We start from the raw sequence: 14,852 nt of genomic DNA on the forward strand, positions 1-14,852 counted from the left end.
CTCGCTCTCTCTCTTGATCTCGCTTTCTCTCTGAGATAATTCCACATGTATAAACACCGCTTGCAGGTCAAATGTAGATCACAGCCAAGCCTTAATATGAGCAAAATAGGTTCATCTGGAGGTAGATGGTGTAATTGTGATGGATCCAGATTGAGGCTATTTTAAAATCCAGTTATGAGTATGACAGGTTTGTATAAAACTCCTTGATTGAGAAATTGTGGCAATTTGTGTAATTCCAGTCCATATACTAACCCTGTTGTACTGTTCTTCTTTCTTCCAGGTGTCCTTCACCGTGAGTGTGGACGCTAGGGGCTGCCCCGCCCCTGGCACCCAGCAGAGATTCACCATCAAACCTGTGGGCTTCAAGGATCGTCTGGAGGTGTCAGTGGACTACCGCTGTGACTGTGGCTGCACCGACTGGACCCAGGCTAACAGTAGCCGCTGCAGCTCCATCGGACAGTACACCTGTGGTACCTGCCGCTGTGACCCGGGCTACCTGGGCGCCCGCTGTGAGTGCCAGGAGGGCGAGGCTGGTAGCATGTACCTGAGCGCCTGTAGAGAGGCGGAGGGGAAGCAGATCTGTGGTGGGCGAGGGGAGTGCAGCTGTAACCAGTGCCTCTGCTACGAGTCAGAGTTCGGGAAGATCTACGGGACCTTCTGCGAGTGTGATGACTTCTCCTGCGCCCGACACAAGGGCATCCTCTGCTCAGGTAGGTGTGCAAAGAGAAGGGAGCACTGCCGCTACGTCGCTCTCCAAATTGCTGGATCTCCTCTCTACTTCTGCATGTGTACAACATAAATGATTCAGACATACACTAATGACCCTAATGCCTAGCTTTAAATTAAGACTAAAAAGCTAGTGTTTTTTCATGAGTTTTTACGATATTGCCAATTTTGACTTTGCAGCATGCCCGTGTAGCGGAAACCACTTAGTTCTTTCTGCCTCCAATGCAAGACTCATGACAATAAACGTCAACCTGTCTTTATTAGAGGAAAAGCAGCCTGTTAGTGGTGCAGCTTTGAACACAGCCCTGCAGGTCTGCTACTGTTTGTGTGTGTGTGAGAAAGGGTACTTTTTGTGTGTGTTAATACTAAACCACACATGTTCGGGGTGTTTTTTATGATAAAGGTCTCTTGATTCTGAATTTCTTCTTCGGGAAAGGTGAAGTGCTCAGGAACAGCTGCTGGGAGCTATTTTGTTGTGCAGATCATGTTTTACTATCTCTAGCTGAGCTGTGTTCTCTGGGTGCTTTGGGACCCTGGAGAGTTGGGGTGGCTGTGTGCAGGATTCTGTGTGCAGGGTTGCTAGCTGGGAGCAACTTAGTGACATACTAAACAGGCTGTCCTATTGGATTGCCAGAACATCGGGTCCAGTCCAAGTAGCCTCTGTGTGTTTTGGGTCGAGACCTGCTGGATGTTGGCCAAGGGCCCCTGGCTCATCCCCAAGCTAACGGCTGTTCCACCAAACCACAGAGGGAGCTTTGTAACAGAGGCCCTGCTCAGTGCCTTGTGTATTGCCAAATACAATGCATGGGTCTATACTCAGTTAAAATGCCTTGTTTCGTTTAGTCAGCAGGACCAAGCAGCGGACAAACGCAAAATGGACCATTTGTTTGTCGGTTGGTCGGACCATAAGCAGGCCCTTAGGGTAGGATGATAACTGGAAGGGGTGGGGTAGTAATTAAATCTTAACAGTCCAGTATGCTCTGTGGCCCCCCACACACTCTCTCACTCACACACCTCCTCGCTGTGCATGGTTGGCTCAGTCTATAATGAGTTCCTAATGAATCGGAATGAAAGTCCTCTCTCCCACACTTCTCTGGCACTGTTACTTAATCGTGTAATAAACAGTGTTGTAAAATAATTCTGTATACCACCATTGGTCCCTAAACCCACTAATTGTTTTGGGGAGGTTCAGACTCTGTACGGAGTCCCATTCCCCTCCTGTTTCATGCCATGTAAACAGTATTGTGCAATAGGCTAGATTGGTTACGCTGTGATGATGGCAGCTCATTTGCTCTGCGTTGTGTTAGGAAGAGAAGCTGGTTTGGATTGAACTGCAGGATCCAGACTGATGAACTGCCGGAAGTTATTGGTCATTATTAAAGAGGAAATAAATTGTGGCGTTGTCCTTGGGTGGGTTCTCATTTCTAGCTCAAAGCATTTAAAATCTCCCAGCCTTTTCATGATAACCGCATGGTCTGGAAGAAATCTTGAAGTTTATCTTGTTGTTTTGATACGCTTGTTTTGTATCAAAGTACTGTATCTACTCACGACCGCTCATGCTGTAAAAACAGTCCAGTTCAAAGTGAATGGCACAGATCTATGTATAGTAATAGTATATTTGCATATAGTCCTACTGCAGCTCTGATTGGTTATGGCACACCGGTCTGTGTAGAGTACGGGCCGGCCTGAGTTGTGCCTGTCAATGCAATAGAATCCTACTCCGATGTATTCTGCCAACAACAATCTCTTGCGTAGTTATTAGTTTTGCATACTAAGTCTTGCATAGACCACAAGCATTATGCTACACCCGCAATAACATCTGCTAAATATGTGCATGCGACCAATAAAATGTGATTTAGTAGTTGCGTTGAAAGTGACTAATATTGCTTTGTTTCGATCACAATTGCCACAGTAAAGGAAAATATTGAACGTGTTAACTAACGGGGAAAACTCTAGAAAGTTGTGTGAAGTTCATTCTCGTGCTTCTCTGGGTGCTCTGATATTTATTCTGCACGGCAGTGTATTAGCCAGACCTACGTGAGGCTGAGGGGGTCAGGGATAAGGCTAGAGACCAGTGTATTAGCCAGACCTACGTGAGGCTGAGGGGGTCAGGGATAAGGCTAGAGACCAGTGTATTAGCCAGACCTACGTGAGGCTGAGGGGGTCAGGGGTTGGGCTAGAGACCAGTGTAGCAGCCAGACCTACAGGAAGCGGCTCCTTCTCACTAGGGCCTTGACTCTTTTCCTTCTCCTTGATGCTTCCCTCCGTCTAATCTGATCACTGTGTCAAGGCCAAAACGCACGCCAGGCCAGGACTCCAGGAACCACTAAAAGACAGCTGTGGAGAGAGACCAGAGTGGGTCCCACTCTTCTTGTAAATAGTGCTCTGAGGTTATATCGTAGTACTACTACAGTACACAATCATTATTTTTTTACCAGAATCTTTTTACTGCAGTTATACATACACAGATATTTGACTGTGCCAACCTGTACCATCCTCTCTGTGTTTCTGGAATGTAGCTATGTCTTTGAGCTTTTACCCACACTATTTCCCTACTTACTGTTTTTGAGTATGTTGTTTCCTTCTGCTCTTTGGAGGAAAGGTCTCTCTTCCTAGATTCCTTCTTTGATAGCTTTAGCAGCCGTGCTCTTGTTTGCCCTGGCCCTCTGAGAGTAGAGTGAGAGTGAGGAGGGCCGATAGATGGAAGCCAGGCACGCTCCACACCCAGCTGCTGTCATGTCTGTGCTGCTTGGTGCTGTGGTGATATAATATAGCACCAAGCCAAACCTCCCATAGAGCCTAACCGCCTACTGTCTGGTTTTTCTGGCCAGTGACTGTCAGTGTGGCTGTGTCATCAGCTGTACATGCCTGAACCAATTACACCCACATCAAACCCATGATTCAATCAACTGGTGTATTTAATGTAGTTGGCAATAGGTCAATACAATATTGGAAACATCCACTATAATAGTAATTTAGTCCACAAAATGGCCGAACTGCTAATAATAATAACCCATAATTTACAAAGCTCAGACATAGAGGTTAGCTATTCACAGCTTAATTTGAAGTTGATAGTTAGAAATAGTTTGAGAGACTGATGTGTTTTTGGTCTCGTCACTGATAAGCTGCTGTATCTCTGCACCCGGTTAGATAAACTGAATGAAACACCGGTGGTCTTGTCTTCCGCTGCTTCCAGTGTCTTTCAATGAGTGGAAGGGTTTCAATTGGTTTGGGTGGGATGCGTGTGTTGGGAGGGAGATGCTTATAGACAACATTCCACCTTACCGTCTGATAGGATAGAGGGAATATTCGCTATTGATGTATGGAACTAATGGTGCATAGAGGGGTATGGGGTTGTTTCTGGACGGGGTTGATTGTGTGATACTGAGTTTATAGTCAAAGAACCTCTTATGGCTGTGCAAGGACAACCCTGTTCTTGTGAAACTAAGACAGTGGCCTGTAGAATGAAGGTCAGATCGGGGGCATTAATCAGTCTCTGAAGCTAGTAGGTCTGGCAGGAGCAAGGATAGGGGAGGAGTGGTGTCAGTAACCTCCCACAGGGGCCACACTGTGTGCTTGTGCATGTGTTTGGTCTGCTGACCTGTACTCAGAGACTCTGTATTCTCATACATTCGTAACCTCAGTGTCTTCTGCAAGGCCAGACTCTCTGCCCTAAGGCCTGTGCTGAGTCTGTCAGGATATCTGGAGGATTAAGACGGCGTAGATAGATGGGTGCTGTATGGATAGAGTTAGTCTTTGTATCACTTACAGTAAAGTATGAATGGGTGATTACCAGGGTGTGAGAGAGTTAAGATGTTGATAGAGGCAACAGTAAACTTTCTTTCTGTGTAAGCATGGATCAGCTAAGTCTCTGTGTCGGCTGCCTTTGACGAGGCCTCAGTAAACGTAGACTTTGTGGTCCTCTGCTCTCTCACACATCTACAGCTGCTTATCGGTAACAGTCTAACCACTCAATAGCACCAAACGCCAGAAATAGCATGGCTGTTTTCCACTTGCACTTTACCCACAAACCCCTTCTCCTCATAAATCATCAGCCTCAGATGGAGGATAGAAACAGTAAATGGCAACGTGTTTATTAATGTGTGTGTGCCAGGCACGACTAACTTTGCCTTATTGAAATGAAAGCATTTAGCGGGCTTCCAATCTCTCTCTGACATGATTGGCCTATTTTTCAAAATAGTTAGGGTAGACTAACTAGTCCTGTGTTTGCCAAGCATCTGGCACGTCCAAGCACTTTGGTTTTATTGCTTGACGTGTCAAAATGTTGTAGAGCCATCCTTTATCCTAAAGCTTCTTCTATTCTCCTCCTCAGCTCTTTAATTTATAGACACCGCCAATAGAAAAAAATATTTTTAGATTGCGGTACTGCTGTCTGGCCTACTCTGATTTGTATGAAAAGCCTGCAGCGATAGCTGGAACATGGACAAGTTGAAACAAAGCTAATACCAGTACTCAAGATGTCCCAATAACCATCATGATTTGTAGCTCCTGCTACTACCTACTGTAGCACCTACTCACTGCCCAGTAGTAGTCTGATTTCACTCAATCACTTTGATATTGTTGACTGGAACATAGTTTGAACAGGATCTCAGCTTCTACAAGGCTGAAGCAGCAGTTCATTAAACATTTTGGCACAGCTGTGGAGTCGGTTAGTGTTTTTATTTGTAGTTCGTTGAAAACACAGCAATTAGTAGTCAACGTATTCTGGGTTAATTCTTGGCAGACAGCCCAGCATGTAAACTCACTACGGAGCTCAGCAGTGCGCATTGAGCAGAAATGTGCCTATCATATGGGCATGCGTGTGCATCATTCCGTGTGTGTTTTGATTTTGTCCCTCACCCCATATCTCCCTCCTCTCTCCCTTGCTAGGCAGAAGCCAGCTCAACAGCACATAGGTTCCTACTGCTGCTCAGTAGGCAAGTAGCCCCCTGACCCAAAGCAAACACAGGAATGACACATTAACCCCCCTCAAACCTGACTGAACCTGACCATGATAAAGAGCCAGGATTGTCCTTCCTCCACTAACTAATAAATACTATACAAGACTCTCTCCCTTCCCATGCCTGCTCTGTTTGGGGCCTCTCTTGCCCAATAGAACTACTTCAGAAACAAGGATCCCCTCCCCCTGTAGTATAGAACCTATACCCCTCAAAGCACTACAGGTGTTGCTGCTGGAAACCTACAGCTCTCTCAGCACCATCTTGATGTATTTGATGAGTGGTACTCCAAGGCTTGCGTCCCACATAGCACCCTATTCCTTTTATATTGCACTATTTTTGACCAGGGCCCATTAGGCTCTGGTCAAAAGAAGTGCACTGTACTATATAGGAAATAGGGTGCTATGTGGGATGCACCCCGAGACGTGCATACTGCTGGGCTTCCAGAGGAGAGACACTGAAATATTTAGTGAAATATGGAGAGAAAACGTGACACATAAAATGGGGTCAGATCTCATCTCAAAGTTTCACTTTTGTCCAATGTAGTCGTGAGAGGGTTAAACACTGCTGCCGCAGGACCTTTCTGTACACATTAACCACTGTGGCCTACAGGGCATGTTCTTCCATGTTTTCCATCATGTCAAGGATCTGAGGTTACTGTCCCTAGGACAGACAGGAAGCAGAATAGTGTAGTTTCTGGAATCCACACTCCCCTTCTCTAGATATATCTAATTACATTACAATGGCTGCTACTGACTTCACCTCTTTGTCGATACATGTATGCAGCTGTGATTACCATGGCTACCAAAGGTCATTGTTATTATCATATTCATGCTACTCCTACTGTACATTATTTGTGTGGAGCTCTGGGCAGGTTGCAAATAACTGTCTTACATTACTCATACCACGTGTATATACTATTTTATATCATCTATTGCACCTTGCCTATGCCGCTCGGCCATCGCTCATCCATATGTACATATTCTTATTCACCCCTAAGGTAGTTGTTGGGGAATTGTTAGATATTACTGCGCTGTCAGAACTAGAAGCACAAGCATTTTGCTACACTCGCATTAATGTCTGCTAACCATGTGCATGTGACAAATAAAATGTGATTACTTGAAATAAGTGTGCATATGTCATATGAGGGATTTGCATTAGGCTCCTAGTTGCTTGTTGTCGACTTCAAGTTAGGATTGGTCCTTTGTTAGGGAAGGAATTCTCTCTTATGGCATGTCACTTTAAGGTGTAATTTGCACCACAGTTTAATAACAATCCCTTAACGCCAGATTAAAGCATTTGCACCTGAGCAAAGTGAGTGACTTTACGTTCTCCCCAAACATCAGGTGGGAAGAGTGAACAGTATTTGCTTTTTATTTTGTGGGCTCAACACATGTTTTAAAACCGTTTTCTGAACTCTTCTGTCTTTATGATGTGGCTGTATTCTGGGTGGTGGCTGGAGCCCTCCAGAACATACAGGTCAGGTTGGAACAAGACTGTAATTGCTTGGAGGAAGATAACAAGCCACAGCTGTATAAATGGTGGTTACTGTTGGAGGTCTATGGCACCTGGGGTCAGAGTGCTACATAAAGGAAATAAATAGAGAAAAGGAAAGACTTCTTCCAGGCTCTTAGCTGTGGAGTGGACTCCTGAGAGGAGGCAACTTTCCAGTTGACACTGTAAGTGTTTACTCTCAGAGAGAGAGGAGGGGGAGAACAGGCCTGTGGATTTGCGATATATGGATGGATTCATGTGCCTGTTTTTCCCTCAAGTGAGTACTAGACCTACTGGGTTCAAATAGTATTAGAAATGTTTCAAATACTTTGAGCATATGATTGAACCTACTTTGAGTGCAAGATGGACCCGGTTTTCTCCAAAAATACTATTTGAAATCCAGCAGATCTATTGAGTACAGTCGGTGCCACACTTCATGGTGTCTGTCAGCTCTGAGGCGTCTGGCTGGGCTGTATACAGTAAATCTCTCTCTGCTGGTCTTGGCAGCCTCTACCTCTGACTCTGTGATCAGTCACAACGCTCCCGGCATCCACTGCTCCTCCTCCAGAGTAGAATCCTGTCTAACACAGAAGAGCATCCGGGGCATGGCGAGATGTTGTACATTCCCATTCATGATCCTCCGGTGTTGCGGTAAAAGGGGATCTGGGATCTGAGAGGCTATTCTATTCATGTGATGTCCCATCACTCTCATGTGTTTCCTGATGAGTGAATATATAGTGGTGTAAAGGTCAGCACAGGCTTCTGAGGAGTGAAAGAAATATGCTGCCTTTGCATATCAAACACACACATTGGAGTGTGTCAAATGCCTACTCAATAACATGAACACCATGTTGCCAGCACCCGTAAATGACAGCCAGGTTCTAGACCTGTGAAACTGTTCACGGTTTACTTCATGTGTTCTAACTATAGAATCAAATCCAGCAATATGGTTCTAACCCTGCCAGGTGTGTGTCTATGAAAATCCTAAGGTTGCAAAGCTGAACTTGTCCTTCGGCGTTTTCTTTACTAGCTTTTGTTCCCAGTGTTATTAGAGTATTCATAGGGTTGTAGTTGTTTGTGGGGAGTAATCAGCTGACCAGTTCAAAGGCCTAAACATTATTTTCATGCCCTGTAATTGCTGTTGTCTGGTGACTGGTACAGTAGGCATGTGATGTTTGTCATCCGTGCTGACTCGGGACAATACAGTCTATGACAGGAGTTACTTAACATGCAACCATCCCTCGTGTGTGTGTGTGTGTGTGTGTGTGTGTGTGTGTGTGTGTGTGTGTGTGTGTTTCTGTGTGTGTGTGTGTTTCTAGGGTTTTAAGAGCTGTTTGTACTGTTTGTTTCACAGTTGGTTTGTCAACGGTCTGGTCTGCCAACACTGTATCAAATATTGCTTTAAAAGACACAGGATATTTTAAAATAATCTTAAATCCTCTGCACACAAACCTAAGCATAGCTTAAATTAAATGTAGCCTCATCTAATGTAGCCGTAGTGACTGTAGTTATTTGAATACGTCTCCTACCCCACACATCTTACAGAAGTTTGACTATATTTTCTTTATTTTTTTGCTGATGACGACCCAAGCTTGACTCAGCATACAAGCGGCAGCTTGTCTTGGCCTGCATGCATGCTTAACACATTTCTCTGTTGAGAACTGTGTTACTGTTGTCCTCCGATGGAGAGGAGAGGCACAGACGGGCCAGTTGTTGTGATACTGTCTTGAAGGAGAAGAAATTGTCATGTCTAATAACTCCGATTGTGCTGAAGGAACATCAGAGCAGACTAAAATACAGAACAATACATTAACTCATACAGAATGGAACCCACATCAGAGCGGACTAAAAATAATATGTTGGAGCTGAGTGGGCAGCATATGGGAACAGTTTGCGAGGCAGGCCCTAGCTAGAGAAAAGGGGTGAATTGAGCCAACTGTGTGGTAAGTGTGGTAAGGTCCTCCACTAGACTAGTGTGTCACATCTGGGTCCATACTCCACGGTGCCCTTGACAACTGAGAAACCTAGATCCATATATACAGTATCCATATATACAGTTGAAGTCAGAAGTTTACATACACTTAGGTTGGAGTCATTAAAACTAGTTTTTCAACCACTCCACAAAATTCTTGTTAACAAGCTATAGTTTTGGCAAGTCGGTTAGGACATCTACTTTGTGCATGACACAAGTAATTTTTCCAACAATTGTTTACAGACAGATTATTTCACTTATAATTCACTGTATCACAATTCCAGTGGGTCAGAAGTTTACATACACTAAGTTGACTGTGCCTTTAAACAGCTTGGAAAATTCCAGAAAATTCGGTCATGGCTTTAGAAGGTTCTGATAGGCTAATTGACATCATTTGAGTCAATTGGAGGTGTACCTGTGGATGTATTTCAAGGCCTACCTTCAAACTCAGTGCCTCTTTGCTTGACATCATGGGAAAATCGAAAGAAATCAGCCAAGACCTCAGAAAATAAATTGTAGACTTCCACAAGTCTGGTTCATCCTTGGGAGCAATTTCCAAACGCCAGAAGGTACCACGTTCATCTGTACAAACAATAGTATGCAAGTATAAACACCATGGGACCACGCAGCCGTCATACCGCTCAGGAAGGAGGCGCGTTCCGTCTCCTAGAGATGAACGCACTTTTGTGCAGAACGTGCAAATCAATCCCAGAACAACAGCAAAGGACCTTGTGAAGATACTTTTGTTCCCGTTTCCTCCAGTATCTATATGCACAGTAAAACGAGTCCTATATCAACATAACCTGAAAGGCTGCTCAGCAAGGAAGAAGCCACCAAAACCACCATAAAAACAACCAGACTACGGTTTGCAACTGCACATTGGGACAAAGATCATACTTTTTGGAGAAATGTCCTCTGGTCTGATGAAACAAAATTAGAACTGTTTGGCTATAATGACCATCGTTATGTTTGGAGGAAAAAGGGGGGAGCTTGCAAGCCAAAGAACACCATCCCAACCGTGAAGCACGGGGGTGGCAGCATCATGTTGTGGGGGTGCTTTGCTGCAGGAGGGACTGGTGCACTTCACAAAATAGATGGCATCATGAAGCAGGAAAATAATGTGGATATATTGAAGCAACATCTCAAAACATCAGTCAGGAAGTTGAAGCTTGGCCGTAAATGGGTCTTCCATATGGACAATGACCCCAAGCATACTTCCAATGTTGTGGCAAAATGGCTTAAGGACAACAAAGTCAGGTATTGGAGTGGCCATCACAAAGCCCTGACCTCAATCCTATAGAAAATGTGTGGGCAGAACTGAAAAAGCCTGTGCGAGCAAGGAGGCCTACAAACCTGACTCAGTTACACCAGCTCTGTCAGGAGGAATGGGCCAAAATTCACCCAACTTATTGTGGGAAGTTTGTGGAAGGCTACCCTAAACATTTGACCCAAGTTAAATAATTTAAAGGCAATGCTACCAAATACTAATTGAGTGTATGTAAACTTCTGACCCACTGGGAATGTGATGAAAGAAATCAATAATTGTCTCCTATCATTCTGACATTTCACATTCTTCAAATAAAGTGGTGATCCTAACTGACCTAAGATGGAATTTCTACAAGGATTAAATGTCAGGAATTGTGAAAAACTGAGTTTAAATGTATTTGGCTAAGGTGTATGTACATTTCCAACTTCAACTGTAGCTCTTTCCTGGGCCCTTGACTAGGGATATATTAGGCCTTGGTAACATTTTAACCTCTGTGTTTCTGCAAGGATCATCGATCCAACTCGGCAGTGCGTCTGCTTCTCCACTGGTTTGTGGTGTTTATCTGTTGAACCGTTGTCCTATGTTCTGGATGTTGAGACTAGTGCAGATGTTGTGCTGTTGACAGCGCCTGGCTGACCCTCTCTTTTTCACATTCACACACTCCTGACAGCGCCTGGCTGACCATCTCTCTCTCTCTCTCTCTCTCTCTCTCTCACACACACACACACACACACACACACACACACACTCTCCTTACAGTGCCTGGCTTAGAGGAGCATGGCAGAGCACTATGGGTCTGATTGTCAGACACACACACTACTGCCCTCCCTCTCACTGACAGAAAGCATTAGCTTCTCCCAGGCCCAGCCAGGCTCTTCTCTCTGTTAAACTAGGCCATAGCAGCACTCTGGGTCACTCACTCACAGTCCTACCATACTTAACACAGAGGACATTCCACGTTCCTCTCAACCCGGTCTGTGTTTTCCTCTGTCTCCAAGTCACACCGTCCAAATTCTACTTCTCTACCTCACACGGCTGTCAGTGTCAACAAGCACTTTTATTCTGTGATGTTTTAGTTGTTCCACCTCATAAGACACGGCAAGGCGGATTTGCCCTTCCTCAAAAACAGTTCATAAAATGTGCCATTTCCCTACGCTAAAACTGGATGGTATTAATGACCATTCCCCCACTGCAAAGGTAGCTTTTTTTCTCCCAATGTAGCAGCATTAAATATGAGCAGCGCTGACCTTGAGGTGTTGGGAGTCAGGAGGGAGGCCCCGTGTGTCTCTGACTGTGCTGCTGCCCGCCTGTTCCGCTGCCTGCCCGCCTGTTCCGCTGCCTGCCCGCCTGTTCCGCTGCCTGCCCGCCTGTTCCGCTGCCTGCCCGCCTGTTCCACTGCCTGCCCGCCTGTTTCACTGCCTGCCTGCCCTTCTCTACAGAGGACATGCGGATTAGCAGCTGATAATGCCTCATTCAGACCATGTTTTTCAGGAGAATGGTATTACCTCTTGGTCTTTGACTTCTGATTGAAGGCCTGGGGTCGTAGCATAGACCACACTCTACGAAATATCTTAGTAATGTCACTATAAACTAGAGGTCGACCGATTAATCGGAATGGCCGATTAATTAGGGCCGATTTCAAGTTTTCATAACATTCGGTAATCGGTGTTTTTGGCCACCGATTTGCCTATTTTTTTTACATTTTTTTTTTAACCTTTATTTAACTAGGCAAGTCAGTTTAGAACACATTCTTATTTTCAATGACGGCCTAGGAACGGTGGGTTAACTGCCATGTTCAGGGGCAGAACGACAGATTTTTACCTTGTCAGCTTGGGGATGCAACCTTATGTTAACTAGTCCAACGCTCTAACCACCTGCTTTACATTGCACTCCATGAGGAGCCTGCCTGTTACGCAAATGCAGTAAGAAGCCAAGGTAAGTTGCTACCTAGCATTAAACTTATCTTATAAAAAAACTATCAATCATAATCACTAGTTAACTACACATGGTTGATGATATTACTAGTTTATCTAGCCTGTCCTGCATTGCATATAGTCGATACGGTCCGCATTCGCGAAAATGGACTGTCGTTGCTCCAACTTCTACCTAAACATCAATGTCTTTCTTAAAATCAATACACAAGTATATATTTTTAAACCTGCATATTTTGTTAATATTGCCTGCTAACATGAATTTCTTTTAACTAGGGAAAATGTGTCACCTCTGCAACAGAGTCGGGGTATATGCAGCAGTTTGGGCCGCCTGGCTCGTTGTGAACTGTGAAGACTATTTCTTCCTAACAAAGACAGCCAACTTCGCCAAACGGGGGCTGATTTACAAAAGCGCATTTGCGAAAAAAGCACAATCGTTGCACAGCTGTACCTAACCATAAACATCAATGCCTTTCTTAAAATCAGTACACAGAAGTATATATTTTTAAACCTGCATATTTAGCTAAAAGAAATCCAGGTTAGCAGGCAATATTAACCAGGTGAAATTGTGTCATTTTGCGTTCATTGCACGCAGAGTCAGGGTATATGCAACAGTTTGAGCCGCCAGGCTCATTGCGAACTAATTTGGCAGAATTTTACGTAATTATGACATAACATTGAATGTTGTGCAATGTAACAGGAATATTTAGACTTATGGATGCCACCCGTTAGATAAAATACGTAACGGTTCCGTATTTCACTGAAAGAATAAACGTGATAGTTTCCGGATTCGACCATATTAATGACCTAAGGCTCGTGTTTCTGTGTGTTGTTATAATTAAGTCTATGATTTGATAGAGCAGTCTGACTGAGCGATGGTAGGCACCAGCAGGCTCGTAAGCATTCATTCAAAACAGCACTTTCGTGCGTTTTGCCAGCAGCCCTTCGCAATGCATTGCGCTGTTTATGACTTCAAGCCTGTCAACTCCCAAGATTAGGCTGGTGTAACCGATATGAAATGGCTAGCTAGTTAGCGGGTGCGCGCTAATAGCGTTTCAAACGTCACTCGCTCTGAGACTTGGAGTAGTTGTTTCCCTTGCTCTGCATGGGTAACGCTGCTTCGAGGGTGGCTGAGGGTGGCTGTTGTCGATGTGTTCCAATACTAAAGTGCCTATAAGAACATCCAATAGTCAAAGGTATATGAAATACAAATCGTATAGAGATAAATATTCCTATAGTAACTACAACCTAATACTTCTTACCTGGGAATATTGAAGACTCATGTTAAAAGGAACCACCAGCTTTCATATGTTCTGAGCAAGGAACTTAAACGTTAGCTTTCTTACATGGCACATATTACACTTTTACTTTCTTCTCCAACACTTTGTTTTTGCATTATTTAAACCAAATTGAACATGTTTCATTATTTATTTGAGGCTAAATTGATTTTATTGATGTATTATATTAAGTTAAAATAAGTGTTCATTCAGTATTGTTGTAATTGTCATTATTACACATTTTTAAAAATGTAGTTTTTAAAATCGGCCGATTTAATCGGCCGGTTTTTGGCCCTCCAATAATCGGTATTGGTATCGGCGCTGAAAAATCATAATCGGTCGACCTCTACTATAAACCCCCAAAATGTGCATTGTTTTTTTAAGTTTAGCATTTTTAATTAATTAACTTTGGGTTTAAAATGTTATTGTGTGAATATCAAATCTCAGCAAAGTTTCCTTCACTGAAGTGGAAGAGCTCTGGCTGATCTGTTTACAGAGGCCTCTGTCACATTGTTGACACTTTGCAGGGCTTAGTCTCTCTCTCTCTCTCCCCCTGTAGTTTTTGTGGTTTTCTCCCCCCGTTGTGAAACCATCTCTTTACTCTTTGGCAGTGTGCTGACCATCTGGGAATGCTGTGCTCTGTTGTTGTGATGTGATGGGGAATTGGGAATGTCTCTACGTTTTGAGCCTCTTGGCAGCTGTGCTCTGACTTCTTCTCTCTGTTGGGTTTGTATGGTGCGTTTGTACAGCAGCCAGAAACTCAAAGCCTGCATTCGTTCAAAATAAGTTCCAATCTCTTTTGAAAACTTAATTAAGCCATGTGGTTATGGCGATTTATTGTTCTGCTTTCAAAGCGATCATTAGAGAGTAGACTTCCCAAGCAAAGGGAGTGTCCCAGTGTAATAATTGATGCCTGTAGCTCTTTGAAATCGGGTTTCAAACCTACGACAGTAGTTCTCACTTTGTCTTTCAGTCTTCTAAAATAGGATAGCATGATTGACTGAATCCACCTGTACTTTAAATACGTTTTGAAGAGGGATGAATGTAGCCTATTACTACTAATTCTTTCTTACTGTACATCAAGATGCTCCACCATAAGGGGCTCCCGGGTGGCGCAGCGGTCTAAGGCACTGCATCTCAGTGCTAGGGGCGTCACTACAGACCCTGGTTCGACCCTGGGCTGTATCACAACCCGGCTGTGATCGGGGGTCCCATAGAGTGGCGCAC

At 44.2% G+C, this 14,852-nt stretch overlaps 1 protein-coding gene across 2 annotated transcripts in view; it reads left to right on the forward strand.

Moving 5' to 3' along the window:
• Window positions 1-14,852, forward strand: part of itgb5 (integrin, beta 5) — a 75,915-nt gene that overhangs the window by 40,343 nt on the left and 20,720 nt on the right. For both annotated transcript variants that reach the window (XM_014173615.2, XM_014173614.2), the window contains exon 10: window positions 281-710. In XM_014173615.2, coding sequence (XP_014029090.1) covers window positions 281-710 — 430 coding nt within the window. The remainder of the gene's footprint in view (window positions 1-280; window positions 711-14,852) is intronic.

Source organism: Salmo salar, chromosome ssa25, assembly GCF_905237065.1.
Source record: "Salmo salar chromosome ssa25, Ssal_v3.1, whole genome shotgun sequence".
NCBI classification, from domain to species: Eukaryota; Metazoa; Chordata; class Actinopteri; order Salmoniformes; family Salmonidae; genus Salmo; species Salmo salar.